This window comes from Pinus tabuliformis, chromosome 5_2 (assembly GCF_031772625.1).
Source record: "Pinus tabuliformis cultivar Carrire ecotype Pingquan chromosome 5_2, CPIR1, whole genome shotgun sequence".
In the NCBI taxonomy this organism is placed as follows: Eukaryota; Viridiplantae; Streptophyta; class Pinopsida; order Pinales; family Pinaceae; genus Pinus; species Pinus tabuliformis.
In genome coordinates this window covers 69,678,669-69,696,713 of record NC_142306.1, presented here as the reverse complement: position 1 = coordinate 69,696,713, position 18,045 = coordinate 69,678,669, and the positions used below count along the sequence as shown (strand labels likewise).

The 18,045-nt window shown below is 38.4% G+C and overlaps 1 protein-coding gene across 4 annotated transcripts in view; it reads left to right on the top strand.

The window, feature by feature from the left end:
• The window catches only part of LOC149157588 (aspartic proteinase 36-like), a 39,298-nt gene extending 23,113 nt beyond the window's left edge, over positions 1–16,185 (top strand). For all 4 annotated transcript variants that reach the window (XM_089435883.1, XM_089435884.1, XM_089435885.1 and 1 more), the window contains exons 9-10: positions 14,998–15,069; positions 15,647–16,185. In XM_089435883.1, the coding sequence (XP_089292009.1) occupies positions 14,998–15,069; positions 15,647–15,822 (248 nt within the window). In that variant the 3' untranslated portion in view covers positions 15,823–16,185. The remainder of the gene's footprint in view (positions 1–14,997; positions 15,070–15,646) is intronic.
• Positions 16,186–18,045: the final 1,860 nt, after the last annotated feature.

Below are 18,045 nucleotides of genomic sequence, written 5' to 3'. Positions count from 1 at the left end.
ATGTGGGCCCCTCCATCCACCCATTCGATTCCCTCCAAGCTCATCGAATGACCAAGTTCGAATTTCTCATGTGGGTGGCCCCCACATTCCACTAGCTGCAAAATAAAGTCGAATTCCCTTATAGTTCCTAAGTCTAAGTGTGGGGTCCTCCTCCTAAGCCAAAAATGGTGCCAAAATTGTGTAGCTGCACCTTGTGACTAATGTATTTGAGAAGGGACATGACACAATGGGGAAGAAAGAGTAATCCTTCTGGTGGAATCTGACCACGCAGGATTGTGACAAATTAATGCATGCTAAGGCATATGCAACAAAACCATTTGACTTATACAATATGATAATTCATGAAGCTTATTACAACATTAAAGTCCTGAAAGATGAACCTAATTCATTCTTTTATAAACACCAGAGAGTGCATTTGATACAGGTCTTTCCAATAGAGTGCATCTCTAGTATGCTTGTGTGTAGCATGCCATTTTTCTTATGCAACTGTGGGTGCATATACATGCTTATGTCCAGTATGCTTTTTGTTGTTTCACAATGGTCCACCAAATATTCTTCTTATTGTCCCTACTGAACACAAACTATTTTTTTTTTCAATTCAGCGCCCAATGTTTGGAATTCATTAATTTGTAATATATGTTGGCCATGCTTGATCATCAATGTAACAATATCTAGCCTGAATGGTTTAATTTTGACATTAATGTGCATAAAGCAAAACAAAGAAGTCTGTTATGTTATTATCTAGTTTCCTTCATGAACAACTTATGCACTTGCTCGTGATTCAGTATGAAATCTAGACAAACTTTCAATAACCTTTGTATGGAATACTTAAAGAAGTCATTCATGTTCCATATATTTATTCATCTTTTTTCACAATTGAAGGACATCGATTTCTTCATTAGCAGCATTTGTTGATTGTGACCCCTACAGTTACCACTGATAACAATATGAAGGTATGTAGTACTGGTGAGCCAAGCATAGAGTACTAGAACAAGTCCATCACTACAATAATTAATATTTTGTTGACAACATTGCACAAATATTTTTCTGTTAAAATTTCTCAATTATCAGCTCCTGTTTGAAACCCTTGTTTGTTTAAAATTTTTCCAATATATTTTCACAATCATTTGAATATTATCATTTTTGCTCCCACTGTTTTTCCTCTTCTTTATTTTTGAATATTATCATTGCCTACACCATGCAGATATATGTAAGTAAGGATGAAGAAACAGACGAGAGAAATACCCATATAAACTGAGATGCACCTTTGTGCATTCATCATTAGAAGTATGTTTCTGCTGTATCATTTCTTTCTCATCAAACATGACCCAGCAATTTAATAAAAACACAAATACAAAACTAATACAAGGCTTCTACTCCCGTTTGTATCACAATTACATCATTTATGTATCATTCAAATGGATTCCAGCCAACTAGCTTCCTGCAACTGATTACATGAATCGCTCCACTTGCATAGATAGTCAATTTGACATTGATCTATTTGTTATCTGTGTCCAATATTACTAACAGGTACCAACTATTCTTATTCATTTGCAAATATCCACAATCTCCTCTCATTTGTCTGTCTTATTGCGAATTATCTGTTTTACAAACTATGGTCGACCTATACCAATCCAATATCACCATCTAGTAGTCCAGTAATTTTATATGATTTGGTGGTCATCCTGTATGCAATACAAGATCCACTGCACGTAGGCATTTCACTTAGCACTATGTCCAAAGGAGGGTTTTTGTGAAATATCAAGGTATTACCTTACTGTTATGCGCATATGCACTTTATACTAATCCAAACAGCTATATACATCATGGGTATTTAACATGGCAAATACCAACCATATTCTTCTCTTCATATTTTAAACATTTTTTTGCATCTCAATTTTTTTTTGAATTCCTGGATATATGAAATTTGTTCCTCTACCAGAAATGATATGTGAGTTCCACTAACAGATTCAAAAACTGCAGAATAATGTTCTTTTATTAGCTTGGTTTTTAATAACACCCATGACATCTCCAAGTCTCTTGGAACTGGTTGCAGCAAAAGCACTTTGAATGTTATGGGAACCCACTAAACCGGTCTGCCAGGCTGAATCAGGACAGAACTGACTGGTCTGAAAGCCTGGTTGAATCAGACCAGCAGGCTGGTTCAGGATAGATCTGGTCCTGGCCAATTCTGATCTGGAACAGCCCTCATCCGTTGGTTCTTACTGATTCTTGAACCCAGTTTTCCAGCTGTTTCTGATATGGTCCCTGTCTATTCCTCAGCTGGTTCTGGTTCTACTAACACTGGGAAAAAGTGCTTGCAATATAAGAGAGGAAAAAAATTCTTTGATCATCCTGGATAACTCTCACTGCCCTTGTCTTGCCTTGGTTTCCTTTGGAAGCCTTGTTGAAGTTTAGTTTCATCCACCTCTTGTGGTGTGGAGTTGCACTCCTTTTGAGGCTCAAGAGGATCATCTATTAGCTATCCGTTATCCAGAGAAAGGAACTTAATTGTCAAATCCTTGTTGTATAAGATAATCTGTAGGATTTTGGAAGTATAGCCAAAGTAGTGAAGAAGATTAATGACCTGTACATGCTAGTAAAATTTTACATCTTGCAAGGAGCATGATGGGTCAACACTTATGTAATACATGGTTCAATTTTATCAAAATTGACTTAGGGTTAGACCACAAGTGGAACGAAATTGACCGGAAAACCAAGTTGAAGAACCAACTAGATGAGCGCTAGACAAGGGTCTATCAAGATTGGAAACAACTTGAATTGACTTGTCAATTTGGTTTGGACTAATTAATTCCTATAACATCTTTTGTAATAGTCACGGGTTCGTCTCATTGTCCAGTTGGATTATATTCTATGCCATTGGTCACATGGCCCTAGGATTCCATTTGATTAGTTGTAAGTTGGTTCTTATTGATCAATGATTAGGAGTTGAGTCCAATCATCTAACAAATGGAGAGGATTTGTTAGTTATACCATCTCCAAGATATTGTGACTAAGGAATACGTTATCTTTAAATAACCCATTTATTGTGAGATCTGTGAGGGATACCACTGCTTGTTTTGTGATTTTGGATGATCCCTTGTGACCTTTCACTACCTTGAGAGCTGATCATTCATAGATGAGATCTTGCAAGATTGTTCCAGACCTTGCACCACTAATCTCATTACCTTCCTTTTAAGGCATGCCTTCATGATTAGAGATACTAGGGGTTTTGTAGACTTCCCTAACATGGATGCGGAGGTCACCAAATATGTGAGGTACCATACATTCTTCCACTTGGAAAGTAGACATCTCACCTCTTTGACATTATAGGGTTGTGCTCATTTCTTATTAGTGTTGCTCCCCAACCTATACCAAGCAACTAGATGCACATTACTAGTTTCTTGTCCTCAACTTGGATGTTAAGGGAGTTTTGAACTTCTTTTATTCTCCTTCCATGGTGCATTATAAGCATTATCGAAAATGGCTTGGAAGAGTCCAAAGCAAAAAATCTGGAGAGAGCATAGTTCTAGGCCATTCAAGCACTTTTTGAGGTTATGGGTCTGTTATTTCTCAAACTAGCAGGGTTCCTATAGGGCAACTACTAGGTCAAGGGCAAAAATGGAGTGATAGTCCATTGTTGCCTCATCTAAGGCTCCTTGCTCTTTATGGACTTCCACCGATGGGAGGATACCTAGTATAATAAGGATCCAGGAGATGAATGGGTCAATGATAGTAGGATGAAAGAGGATCCTAGAAGCCTATTCACAAGAGAGGCTCAAATATATGGCTTGCTTGCCTGGAAAGCAAGATGAAACACTCTCTAGGAAGGGCTTAGGAGGATTCCAAGGGCTAGGGTTTGAGTATATGACTTGTCAAGGAGGATCCTAGAGCCCTTATGGAGCCCTTATGGTTTCCAAATGGTCTTTTAAGAATTACCTTCCAAAAGTTATGGGACCATACAAGACCAAGTGGACCCTAGGTTAGGTCAAGGGGATAGGATTGAGCAACCAATGATGTGCTTGACCTAATTAGGGAGGAGAAGGGGATCAAAGATTTTTAAAAAATGAACAGTAATGAAATGATCCCAATGAGGTTACTAGCCAAGGGAAACCTAGGGCAACAAATGGTCCTCGAGCTAGGGCTCACAATATCTTGAGATCCCACTGTCAAATTTGCTTCAAATTTGGAGGGGCTCTAGAGAAAATTCCATCGTAGTTGTGGACCAAAAATCGAAGTGTTTGGATCACTAGATTGTGAGATAATTGATGCCCTATGTGACCTATGTAGGCTAGACCTAGAAAGAAAGAGAGAAAGGTGAGAAAAATATGCTTTAGGGTGATCACCTATGGAGGACCAGTGCCTAATCCTTTGGGAGAAATGGAGTCAAGATGATTTCCAATGTTTGGGATGGTTTCACTTCATCAAGGAGGCCTTTAGAACAATTTCACATGGCAATTAGGGCATGGGACAATTGCTTCAAGGTCTTTATACTTCAATGGACAATATGCGATGACTTATCAAGATAAAATTTCAACAAAATATCTCTAGGAACATTCACTTATTCAAACATGGCCCATGACATGATGCAATGCTAATAAAAGACAAATTTCCACTCTTTCACACAAGAAAAGCAACAAATTTCAGCCTAGTATAGCGAAATTCCCTAGCAACATGCATGTGACATAAGAAAATGACAAAGTAGCATTAAAAGAGCACTTACATGTGAGAACAAGTATATCCAATCATCATCATATGCCAATATAGAAGCTCCAAGACAAAAATGAAGAGATCCAAACATCAAAATTCATCCATCCATCCAATTTCGTCCTCCAAAAAGAATAGCGAAAATATCTTAAGAGAATGATCAATCCAAGTGATGATGAGAGAATGAATCAACTCAGCATCTATTTATAGAATTTTTAATGAATTTGATTTAGCTTATTTTCGCCTAATTTAGCCCCTAGAATAAAATAATGTGCAAAATAATAAGTACTTTTGGTGATGAGCCCACCAGATAGCTCAATAATACATGAATAAGCCTCTCAAGAGGGTCAAATGATAAACTGAGTGAGTCGTTGGGCCTTTGAGGAGGCCTAATGAAGTCCAAAGGTTGCCATGATGTAGAAATGGACTTCCAACATAGTGGACAAGGGGTTGGCCCCTTGTTTTCCAAGCAAAAATTTGTGGTGCTCCCAAGTGGGTGTGGGGGGCACGAGGTCATCCTTATCGGTCTCCAAATGGATCGGAAGTGCCTCTAGACGATCTGTAAGGGCTGGAATGATGACATAAGCCCTGCCTTTGCAACAGAGAACAATCCTCTGGGCCTTGGAACATCTGCCAAGTGTATGGTGCATCTGTGGAGCAGACTAGGCATGGTGAACTAGGTGCATCCTCGTCCAAAAGGTGGAATAGGAGCAATCAACGAACGCTCTTGGGGATCCATGAAGTAATCTCGGTTATGGTGGAGGCCCATAACTCTCAATGCCCACCCTATAATTGCCAATGTGGCCCTCTGGAGGGCTAGGACCCCGTATAGGGAGACCAAGCCCCAAATGACAATCCACCTGCAATCCTGCATAAGATCCAATGGATCCCCTTGCCCTCCAATACAACAAATCATTAGAATAATCAAGTAAAAGAACTTACAAGTCATGGAACCAGTGGGACACTTTATGGTGGCATGCCCTTCCATAGTAGGATTTGGAATGTACAAGTGTCTCCAAGCTGAAGCTCAATAGGGGGTTAGCCAAGGACCCTATTAGGTGGTTTCAACCTCTAAAGGGGGTGACATGTTCGTGGTGCATCCTTCAAGTGGTAGGTGGCAAATGATATAATAATGGAATGGAGTGGGGATCAGGGGAAACGTCCAAGTCACATGTCAAGGTGCCAGGGTAGCTATAATAGGGGAAGCTCATACCTGGGTACATAAGTGCAGGATGGAGCAGATCGTGGTACATGAGTTACCCTGGCCTTTGTTTTTCCACCCTTCTTCGTATGCCTTTTGCGTTTTATTGATTTTTCTTCATAACTGCTCAGGGCTCAAGGGAATGAGAGCATGATGTGTCAAGTATAGCAGTGGACACCCCTTTTAAGGTGGGGCAGTTCATCGTCCACCAACGGTTGGGACAATCATGGGGGATAGAGGAGGCTCATCTAGGGCCTATAAGAACGAGGGTGATGGCCATGGAAGTGGGTGTAGCTCATGTATTGGCTTTTTCCCATGTGCTAAGTGTGTTTGTCCCAGCCACCTTTCGCATTTTGTCGTACAATTTCCTATTGAATGTGGCCAATTATGCTTTTTCTTTTCTTTTTAGTTGCATCAACCTTCGGGGCATCATTCCAGGCTCAACCCAAGGTGTGGACAAGGGGAGGGGGAGGCTAACCCCATGTGGACCCAGTTGACACATGTGGTCTCAGATGCAAAAATAGATGAATGGGGGTAAAATGAGTGGAAGGGGAGTGATGTAGGTGGTATCGGGAAGCGAGACCATGCAACCAAAATCGCGGTTTCCCGTGTAGTGCCAACCCAAATGCCAAATGCTCTGTAAAGGGGACTCCACGGGACTAGAATGCAAGGGTAACCATGAAATTGGGCAATGGAGACAAGAATATAAGCCTAACCCACTCTTTCTGCCGAATCCCCCCACCAATCTATGTCCAAAAGTTCCCATGACAAGTAAGGAAAATTACTCAACTATACCAATGAAAATCCATACCTTTGGGGTCGGAAGGCCCACCTTCAAACATACATTCATGACAAGTGGTTGAGGGACCACATGACTGGCTCAGGTGGCAGAGAAAATGGCACATCGAGCTATCTGGTGGCTATAAGGGGATGCTGGTTGTCGGCTGAGGACCATCTAGGAGAATTTGTTTTTCCCATACACACTACCCACAGGTGGCGGGTAACAGGGTCAATTCAAAGACCCTCAAAATCCGTATGGGCATGGAGGAAATATGCCATAGGAACCTTGACTTGAAACTATGTTGGGACCCAAAGTTTTGTTGGGTTTGTTGCCGAGAACGTCATTGGAAAGAGTCTTGTTTTGGGTAATCCTTATCCTATGCTCCTCTTTGAGGTTCTCCTAGCCCAATGTCTCAATGTGGGCACTCACTAGAGAATATTATCAAGGTTTGCATGGGGTCCATCCAAATGATTGATAATGACATGGATGTCTATGCTCTCTCCTCTTGTTATATTTATGTCTTTTATATTGAGTAGTGTCTCCCCTTTTTCTAAGATTTACTTTCTTGGTTCACTCTTTTACATGTATTTCTCTTTTGTTCTTGTAATTTGTGTCTTCCGTCATTTAGCATTTAGGAGCGATCTTTGCACTCCCAGTTCACATTGTTCACTCTTTGTGTACTCTAGTCCCATTAACCCATTCTTTAGTCATTATTGGACATCAATAAATTTGCCTTGTATATCTCATCTAAGAATCAAATAAAATAACTATTCTTTTAGAAAGCATTAGAGTGAGATTCCAAACATACTTTAAAATATTGATAATAGGAGATAGTCAACTGGGTCTAGCTCTGGTGGTTAGGGAGGAGAAATGTTATCCTCCCACCTAGGACCAAGTCTTTCCCATGACATGTTTTTCTCTCTGTGAGCCAATTGTTGTTGAGGGCATGAAACATGAGGAATATCTTACCCTTGCTCATGGGTTTGAGGGTGGGGTGCTTGGTTACATGCAATAAAATAAAGAGATTAAAAATTCTTCTTGACCAAAAGGGTAAAGAAAAGAATAAGGCTTCCTAAGATTTGAAGGCAAAATTAGTTGGGTAAAAGAGGCCATCCAAAGTTTTGAAGAGATCAAATTTTAAACATTTGAGAAAAGGAGCAAACAGGGGGGCATATTTATTACCAAATTTAGTAGCACAGGACATGGAATATGGAAGGGAACACGTGTTGAGAACCTTGAAGGGACTAGAAGATTGGAAAATTAAAATTAAAAATTTTAATGTTACAAAAATTGTCAAGTTCGTCTCAGATTTGCAAGTAAAACTCAGATTGGCACACAAAAAAATTCCAAATTAGTTCATTGGCAAATTTTACTTGTTGACAACAAGTTTGATATGCGATTAATCGTAATCGTGGGTTAAACTGTCAACTGGTAGTGATTGCCTAGTTTTTCCTAAGTTTCAATTGAGTTTGGGTTTTCCCAAATTTTTTGTTGAGTATGAGTTGGACTCTTATTCTTTGACCTTGATGAATTAATCATCGAACCAAGTTTTGTAACTCTGAAAAAGTTATTCCTTCCAAGACAATGAAATTGTCTTCATATATGGAGAGTTTTAAATTACAAGTTAATAGAAATCAAGATAAGAAGAATAGAAGAGATAAGTAAATCTAAACCAGCAAAAAATGTGTCATCCCTTGTATGGTCACACCAAATTATTAAATTATTGATTTAATGAAATGAAGAAAACAGGGCATTATTATTATTTGAAGTCCTTGAAGAAGGAAATAGACATTTTTTTTACATTTTTTCTCTTATATATCAAATATGTGGTGATGGGGATGAGCCATGGTTATAGAAAGAGGGAGCAACCTTTCATTGATACATTGTCCCTATCACTTGCAACAAAAAGGAATTCTATGAGAGGGAAATACAAACAGTAGAAATGAAAGGAGGGTGATGGTAGCAAGTAGAGGTTGAAGATCAGGGGGTAGAAGAGGAGGAGCCCCAACATTCGAAGCAATTTAGCAGTTGGGCCTAATGAGTAGGAATAAAAATGTTTGAGTGGTTGGGGGAAGAAGTTTGTGGAAGGAGGAGGAGAGTGAAGGAGGAACCTATCCTAAAGTGGGTGGGATTTGGGTAGTTTGAGACTAAGAAACAATTTTGTCATCACTGCCTTGATGAGGTAAGAAATTCATTACTCCCTTGTTGGAATTGGAGAATTGTTGCTTCATTTGGGAGTACATGGAGAAAAAGTGTAGAAATTCCAAGGAGAAGCAATTGAGTATCTAAGGAGGGATGTTTTCTATAATTCTATTTTTGATTCTTCTTGTTGGTTTCTGAGTATGCCTTGACTCCTAATATCTAAGATTGGATAAAATATTAAGATTTTCTCTGGGCCAAATATGTTGGAGAGAGGGGATTAGACGTATGGTTAATTGGAACATTTTCACCATGCCTAAATAGGAGGATGGCCTTAGTCTTATTGATATTCACTTATTTTGGTAGCTAAATGGGTGGTTAGGAGCCTCGAAGGTGATGCCTTGTGCGAAACTCTTACCAGTCCTAGGATTCTAAATTGTAGTCATGTTGATCTGATCTGAAAGCAATTTACTGTATTTGGCATTATTGGATCTCCTCAATGCTTCAAGGTTTAGGGGGTTGTTTGTGCTCAAGCATATTTGGAAGGCCTAGAAGCAGGTTGCCAGTTGGCTTTCATGACATCTTTCTGGGAGTATGAAGAATTGGAATTTCCCTTTCTAACCTATCTGGGCATGGAAAATACAAGGGTAGTGAATTCAAGACATCTTGTGTCTCCAAGCTAGAAGATTTAGCAAAAAGTGTCCTCTTTTCTCATAGGATCTTTGGGACTAGAGAAAGGGACATGCACTGGTTGGACAGAACTAGCTCGTTTTCTAGGTATTTTGACTTTTCATAGAATCATCATCAGGGAGTTGCAATTGCTTGTTGCAGTGGAGGATTTACCTACAGTGAACGTTGATGTACATGGTCCTATTTGGAGGGGTTGGGTATGGCATTATGGTAAAGTCCCTTTTCAGTAGTCATGGTGAGTTATACTTGTTCATGCATGGGACTCAGTTAGCTCCCATTTTGAATAAGAACTGGGTTTGTTCAAATAGTGATTTTTGCTAGTACCAGCTGTAGTAAAATGTTCTTGAGTAATATAGACTATCTTACAAACTGAGAGTGTTCACGTGGTTGGTTCTTTACCAACAATGGAGATTCATGTGGGCAGCAGTGAAGGTTCAATAATTATTGAGTTGGATCTTGACAAGAATTCAACTAGGAGAGACTATGTCAACCAAGGCCCTACACAAGTAAATAGAGCTAGCATGTCTGCTCTGGCTTAAGATTCAACAATACCTATATTTTTCTTAGAAATGGCATTCCTGGCTGAAATCTAGATAGCTAGTTCTTATCTAAATGTGGAACATTTTCCTTCATGAAAAATTAGCAGTTGCTTGAAAAAGTCATTTCTATAATGAAGATATGTGCTCCATTTCGATCATATCCCATATCCTTTTCCTGGCCTACTAGGTCATCCATTTGTTTCCAAAGACAACTACTTTCCACTGAAGAAGAGAATTAAGGAGAACATTATAGTAAATACTAAATAGTAATCCACACCCAAAATATTCTTGCAACTTTATAATTCCATATTACATGCGTGACTGTTTGAGGTTTGTGTCAAAGCACCGTACATACATTTGTAAGACTAGTGTGAAATAGTTGATCCCTTGCCATCAAGTTGCTGTGAAGGACCTACCAGCCAAGTACTCTAGTCTTAGAAGAATAAGGGAGACACTTTTTGACACATCTTGCATCGACGTATTGAACATTCCACTTCTTACAAAAATGATATGTCATTGAACACAAGTTGGCTGAATCTTAACATAAGGCTGCTTGGTTCCGTAGTCCACAAGAGCTTTCTTGTAAGACCATTTCCAATCCTTCCATATAGGTCCATGGGGTTTTATATTTAGGTTAAACAAACAATTATTCATTATCCTCTGACAATTTGTAGTAAAGGAAGGTTGGTTGACGGTCTAAAGTCTTTGAGACTGTTAACAGTTCTCTGGGATAGGCACTTTACCTGCAACCCTGTTCCTCAAATGTTCCCACATATGAAAGTCTTTCTTTGCTTTGGTCGCACAAAAAATATTTTTCGTTGATTAATATGCATTTAATGTGAATGTGGACATCATTTGACTCTTTTAAAATGGCATTCTTATTTTCACTTAAATGCAACCCGAACTGTGGATCTTTCTACTATCAGGATTTAGAACAATATTTGAACTGACAAATTAGTTAGAAACAAGAATAAGACATTTTGCATCTTTGATTCTTTCTACTATCAGGATTTAGAACAATATTTGAACTGATAATTTAGTTAGAAACAAGAATAAGACATGTGCATCTTGAAGTCTACGAATTTCACATATTAATCTGCAGTTTGGTTCTTTGAATGTTTTGTTGGCATTTGAAGTTTTGGAACTATTTTCATTTTGGGCAGCAAGCATTTGCTGCCAATAAAGACCTAAATATGTAAAGTAGTAAATCGAATCATATTTAACAAAAATATATTTCAATACCATTGATGATTATATAAAAGTGGAATATTGAACTTTGGGTTGATAATAAATATCAGTTAAGTACATAGCTCCAGACAAGGCTTTTACATATGTAATTCTTTATTTCATTTATAGTTTTGATATTCTATTAGTGCTGTCCCTTGTGCTGTCATTTGAGATTTGGTACCTTCCTCCTCTACCACAAACGTGTCCCTGTCTCCCTGCTCCTGAAACTCGTGCAATGTAGTTAAGAATATATTTATGCTCGTTAGTGATCTGGTATTGAGTCTGTTTAACTGCCATCTGTAGTTCCTTGGAGTCTGGACAACCTGAAAAAGCCAAACAGTTATTTTTGTTGGATATTACTCATTTCTTGTATTTTTGGAACCTGGCTGAATTGAAGGGTTCAGCTCAATTTTATGTGTGGGTAAATCAAAGATCCAAGTTATGTCAGTCCCTAACAACTTTTGTGGGGCAGGTTCAGCAAAGTCACCATCGATGTTTCCATCCATGTAGAATTTCAATCCCAGACTCGCTCAAAAGAGAGGATAATTTCTCCATTCAGTTTCTTTAGTTTCTGGATAGCCAATGGAGATACCTTTACAGTTTCCCCCCAGTATTTTCAAGATTATGAATGATGGAAAACGCTTCTGATTAATTTTCAGAGATGCCTTTTCCAGTGGTAAAATATAATTAATAATTGCTGAGAATTAGTTAAGGGATGTTTCTTGTTTTGAAATTGATGTTGTTATTCACAATGTTCCATGGAGATGTGTCCCTAGGGGATGGGGATGCATCCCATTACTCGTTCAATGCTTCCCAAGTTGGACTTAATTTAGAATGTCCCTTTCCGCCGCTTGTATGCCCTGGAACATGGTGACTTCAGTGCGGTTTCCCCCTACAAAAATGGGATGCTCCTAGTAGTTGGGGGCACTATCAGAGACTCCCTACAAGTGCATATCCTCATAAAAGCACATAAATAAAAACAACCGAAAACATATTTTTCCTTTTCTGAAGCAAGATGGGCACTCGCCACCACCATCATGTTGCCTTTTCTTCTCTATATAATTCTACCAAATCCTAGTTTTTGTTATTTTTCACTTACAACATAATAGTTTAAGTATGTTGAGAAGGTTGGAGTTGGAATTTTTCTTTCGAGCACAGAAAAATGTGGACAAGGATTTTCAACGACATGCCAAGTGCTTCAGATAGTGAAAACTCGAGAAGCATCAACCTTTTGTCATGTTTTTAGCTGGAAAGTTAAAAGAACAGTTAGATTTTGAAATAGGGATAGCTGTCATCACATTCCCGTAGATGATGTTGATAGTTTCCTGTGACACACTGATGTAGAGGACCAATGAGAAGCTTATTGAGCATGACTGGCGGCTTGAACCTTGTTCCATTTCTATTTTCTGGTTATTTTTTGTCATGGCAACTTGACTCTTTACTTCTTAAAGATGATGGATGTAATTATATGATGTAGCATTGTATTTCATTTTTATTTAGACATTGACGATTTAGAATGAGTCTAGAAATACAATGATTCTCCTATTTTGAATACCAATTTCCAAATTTTGTAATTGCTACTTGGATCATGAGTATTGTTACAGTTTCAGTTGTATAATTGTGTGATCAATTGTGCATACAAAATTCTGTTATGTTCTATATTTAATATTTGTTGTGTTTTTCCAGTGTTCCACGGGGACTCGCCCCCCTCCCTAGGGATCTAGTTTCCTCGCACCCCCGCGCTCCGGGGACTTGGGGACGAGTAGGGGACGTTTCCCCACGCTCCCAAAATGGAGGAAACTCGGGGGGACGTGCCAGGGAAACGTTTCCCTTCCCTGAGGGGGCGTTTCCAAAAAGGGGGACGTGGGGGGACGTGAGGGGGCGTGGGGGGACGTGGGGGGACGTGGGGGGGCGTGGGGGGACGAGAGGGGACGTGGGGGGACGAGGGGGGACGTGGCACACCTTTAATGCATTAAAAACCATTTTAATTAACTAAATGCTGAACTTAATCTTTAATTAAGAGTTAATTAACGTTTAGGGTTTTGGAAAATCGTTGTTTCATGTTATAAAAACGACACCTTGAACCATGAACAACACACTCACAGCCTTTGCAAGTTCGCTGAGCGCTCCACTCACAGCGTTGGATTTCACTGTTCGGATTTTAATAAACAGTGCCTGTATCATTATTGATTGTATTAGGAATTGTATACAAAAGGTAAATTACCTAAAAAAGCCAGTGAATTAATACAATTTGTTGAAAGTGCAAGCTAGGAAAACCAAGACCTTGAATCAGTTCAATATGGGCTCTCCCCGTTCATGGTGATAGTAGGTTTAGGAAAAGAGCCTATTGTCACATGTTCTGAAAAGTGGATCTGACTATTTTGTTTCTAGGAACCAATTAACCACAAGTATGGGTGAAAAATCCGACTTGTAAAAACTTAAAAGACTGCCTCCTTGACTACCATGCGTTATGTTGATGAGACCTAACTGAAATATAATATTGTTGATATAATAAGACCTGATAAAAATACAGAATGTTAATATTCCACCAGACACCCAACTACTTTCCTATATGATTTCTCAAAATTCTGCCTTGACATCTAATTTTGATCCCATGAGAACTTAAAGGGTTCAAAATAAACATTCGCTCAAAGAAAGAAACCAGCAGGATCTGTAAAATGGAAACTAACTAAGCAGTCTAACAACATGAAAAGAAGAAAGTAACTTCCACTTACGTGTCTATCATTTTTTGCATGAGATTGCCGATGGAAAAATCTATGGCACAAGGTTATGGCTGTCGCAATGGTTACCTGGGAACTGAATAAACAATAGACAGTCAACCTATTACTATATTAGGCCTATGGTCTTTACCTGTGGAAAAAGCATCCAAGTTCCGTTTAGTCCAAGTTCCAAAAATGATTTCTTTTAGACTTTTTCTCTAGGTTAGCAGTATCTAAAACAGAATTGTGAAGGTATATCAGACCTATGGGCTAGTCCTATGGAAGCATTGCCAAATAGGCTATTCATATATTAATATTATCAGTTGAAAATCTACGGCCTGCCTAACTAATATGTCAAGAACTTAGAAGTCCAGTTTCTCAAAATCATTATACATAATCCACTATAGTTCTGAGTTCTCTCTATGTTTAAGTTTTCTTCTAAGAAGGACAATTCTCTCTTTGTTTAAGTTTTCTTCTAAGAAGGATTGTGTAAATTTTCAAATTCATTGCTTTCTTGCTCCAGGAATTCATATCAATGATCATGCTTTGCAGCTTTTCAATTCAACCCAAATTGTCATAGTGGACTCAATTAATAAATTATATTTTATATTTATAAATTTTTAAGACCTTGACGCTCCCCCACGTTTCCTAAAAAATGGTAGGGAGCTTTTGCATAGGCCGCTCCCGCGCCCCCTCGCTCCCTCGCCCCCTCGTCCCGGAACCTTGGTGGAACATTGTGTTTTTCATATATTTGATAAATTGGGCAAGCCCCCTTGCGTTGGGGATCTTGACATCCCCTGAAATTTGGGGGATCTCTTCACATGCCCCCTTATGCATCCCCATGTCCTCATGCCCCTGCATCCCCTAAGTTTGGTGGAAAATTGGTTTATTTGAGATGATTTTCTTAAAACTTAAATTTTAATATTGACTGGCTTAATTTGCTATAAAATTTTTGATAGCATCATGAACTGAAATATTTTTTTTACCTTGCAGATCTTGTTCTAAAAGACAAAGCTTTTGTCTATGACCTACAAAATCAGCGGATAGGCTGGACCAACTTTGATTGTAGGTTTCTATTTCTGAATCTGTTTTGAGTATATTAAATCATTTTCGTGGTAACATCTGTATATTTGCATATTTTCTGATATTCTTGATGCTTAAGTAAAATATTTGAATTTATATCGTAGTGCTTCAGCTCTGTTTGCTAAATAAATTAAAAAACTTGCACATAAGAACTAGTCTCTCTCTCCTCACACACAACACACACACACACACACACACACTCTTCCCTTCCAATAGATTTTATGTTCATCGAAATCCATTTTTACAATGGCAGGTTGAATTTTGTTTAATGTTTCAACCACCCATCGTGTTAACTGGTAGTGTAAGCCCTTGCATTATGGTCATGTCTTCATTCGCCCAAAGTGCAATCCTTGGGACATATACAGTTCTGTTCCTAGGTTTAAATCTTACAAAGCTGTATCTGCACTGTTTAAACTTCCATAAATCAATAGGAAAATCATAATGTTTAGACTATTTAACCCTATGTGTTACCTGCTTGCTTTATTTGTAGCAGCCCTAATCGATAGTCTTATGCGTTTAAGGCTTAATTGCGTGATTGATTTTCTTTGAAACTTTTCAGGTTCTTCAACTGTTAATGTCTCAGTAGCTACTGGTGAAAGCAAGTCCATTGACTCTGGAAAGCTGAATAGCAATGGAAGCCCGCCATCCAGAATACTGAAAGAGCTTGACATAAAGTTGTGTTACTGTTTCTTGTTCATGATGTCTTCTATTGTAATTCTTTATAGCAACAAATGAGAAAATTCTCATTCTTTATAACATATCTTAGCAAATACCAATCTAATAACGTCACTGTATTTTGTATCTCGTGGGCAAGAAATTGTAGATAATACGAAAATCAAGACTGATCATCCATAAGGTTTAGCATTCCCCACGGGATTGTGAATAGAGATGATGTTACGTGGATTTTCTCTCCTGTAATATGTATTCCGCGGAGGAAGAGAATTACAGCATCTCGTTATAAAATCAAGCTTCACACCATACTGGTCTATTTTTGGGGAAATTCGGACTTTTACGAATGAGAACAATGTTTCGCCAGCATGTGTAAATCAATATAATATAAATGCATGACTGAATGGTGAAAGAGGAGTTATATACTTACATCCTTGGAAAATGCTATTTCATGGACACTGCAATCGAGATTTATATTATTTTTTTGGTGCATTAAGCTAAAATCATGAATTTTTAATTTCAGGAAACTGAAAAACATATTTTATGTAAGCTCTTGGTAAGAAAAGAATCATAATATTATGCGGGTCCTCTTGGCATCAACTGGTGAAAGCTATTCTCAGAACAAATCTGACAGTGCAGAGGAGTACTTTTGTTGAAATATGTTATATTCCCTTCCTCATTACATTTAAAGGAGCCTTGAATGAATAGATGCAAAGTTGTGAATTAAGAAAATTGACACACTCCTATACAAAAGTATGTAAATCTACTTTTTTAAAGCAGCCGAGTATTAATTACGATGATGACAATTGACTCAATGAAAGTTCATAAAATCCGCTAAAGAATAACGGGAGAATATACAATTAAAAGAGCTACAGTGCGCAAGAGAAGATGCAGCTGGAGAAGTTTCTACAAAGATAAAGAGGGTGAAATTGCTTTCGACAGTTCATGGCTCTGGCTTTATAGCCTGTATGTAAAGTAAGGTTACTCTATATTTCTGACAGCTCCGAAGAAACAGGCGTTCATCAATACTGTTGCTTGGTCAGCACACCTTTGGTCATCCACTTCCGGGTTCAGGGTGTACAGCGTTTGCAATGACAAGTGGTTAGTCTGCAAATATAAATTATGGAAAAGCCTTCGTACATCCACTGCGGAATGTTACCTTTTGCAATAGCTCCACTGCATTTAGCAACGTGGGAAAACAATAATAACTGCCTTGCTGCTTCATTGATGGAAAGGATTATATATGGACCACTTCTTAAATAGGGCAACAATGGTTGGTCCATCTGTATGCCAAGGAAACTGAGTGGATTGGATGCATGGATATGCAGAAGATAGAATCCCAGTATGATTAGATATGCCAACAAGAAATAACACTTGGCCATTATGAGTCTTCCGTATTGTCTCGGACTAAACAGATTGTTAGTGCTCTGTGCGGAGTATTGTTGAGATGAACAAAGCAAATGCTAATTGCCTCTGAGCTTAGCAGAAAAAGGGAATTGTTTCAATTTTACAAATTGATTAAATAGATTAAGTTTCCTTCATGGAAACAGTAGGAGATAAAAGTATGGAAGCTTGAGAAAAGGTAGAAATCTCAAAGGTAGAATATCTAAATATGTATTGGTTGGTTCATCAGGTGTATATAAGTTGGTCTGTATGGGGTTTAGTTTTTATTAGGTTAATGGTTTAAATTTCATGACCCATCAGGTGTATGGGATTTAGTTTCCATGACATTATTGTTTCAAATTTCATGGAAGGGGTTGTGAGTGGAAACTGTATCATGGGACATCCAGACTTGACTGAGCATAGCTCAATTCTGGTGACAGGAGCCACAGGTGGACATATCATTTTTCTGTCTAATTGAAACTTGCCCGATCTAACTGAAAACGAAAAAAATTAAATAAAACTACCTAGACTTCATAGTATGATGTAATCATTTGAATTCTACGACATGACAAGCTCTCCATGCTAACATGGTCTTGTGCGGTGTTCTGGAAGAGATTTAACATGTTCTTCTTTCGTGAGACAAGACATGAGTTCAAGACTATTTGCTGCTGAGCGGCATCTGCAAAATGTTGCTTCAAGCTATTTTTAGTGAGCTTATTTAATGAAGGCGACATGGTAGTTAGGATCAATACCATAAAAAACACAGCTAAGATATTGCCCTTAAATGAATAAAAATATTACCCAGTCTAACTGATGAAAAAAAGAAAATGCAAATGGAAAGAGATACTTTGAATACCTGGGTTATTTCATTGTCGCGGAATCGTAGGCAAGACTGACAACTAGCAT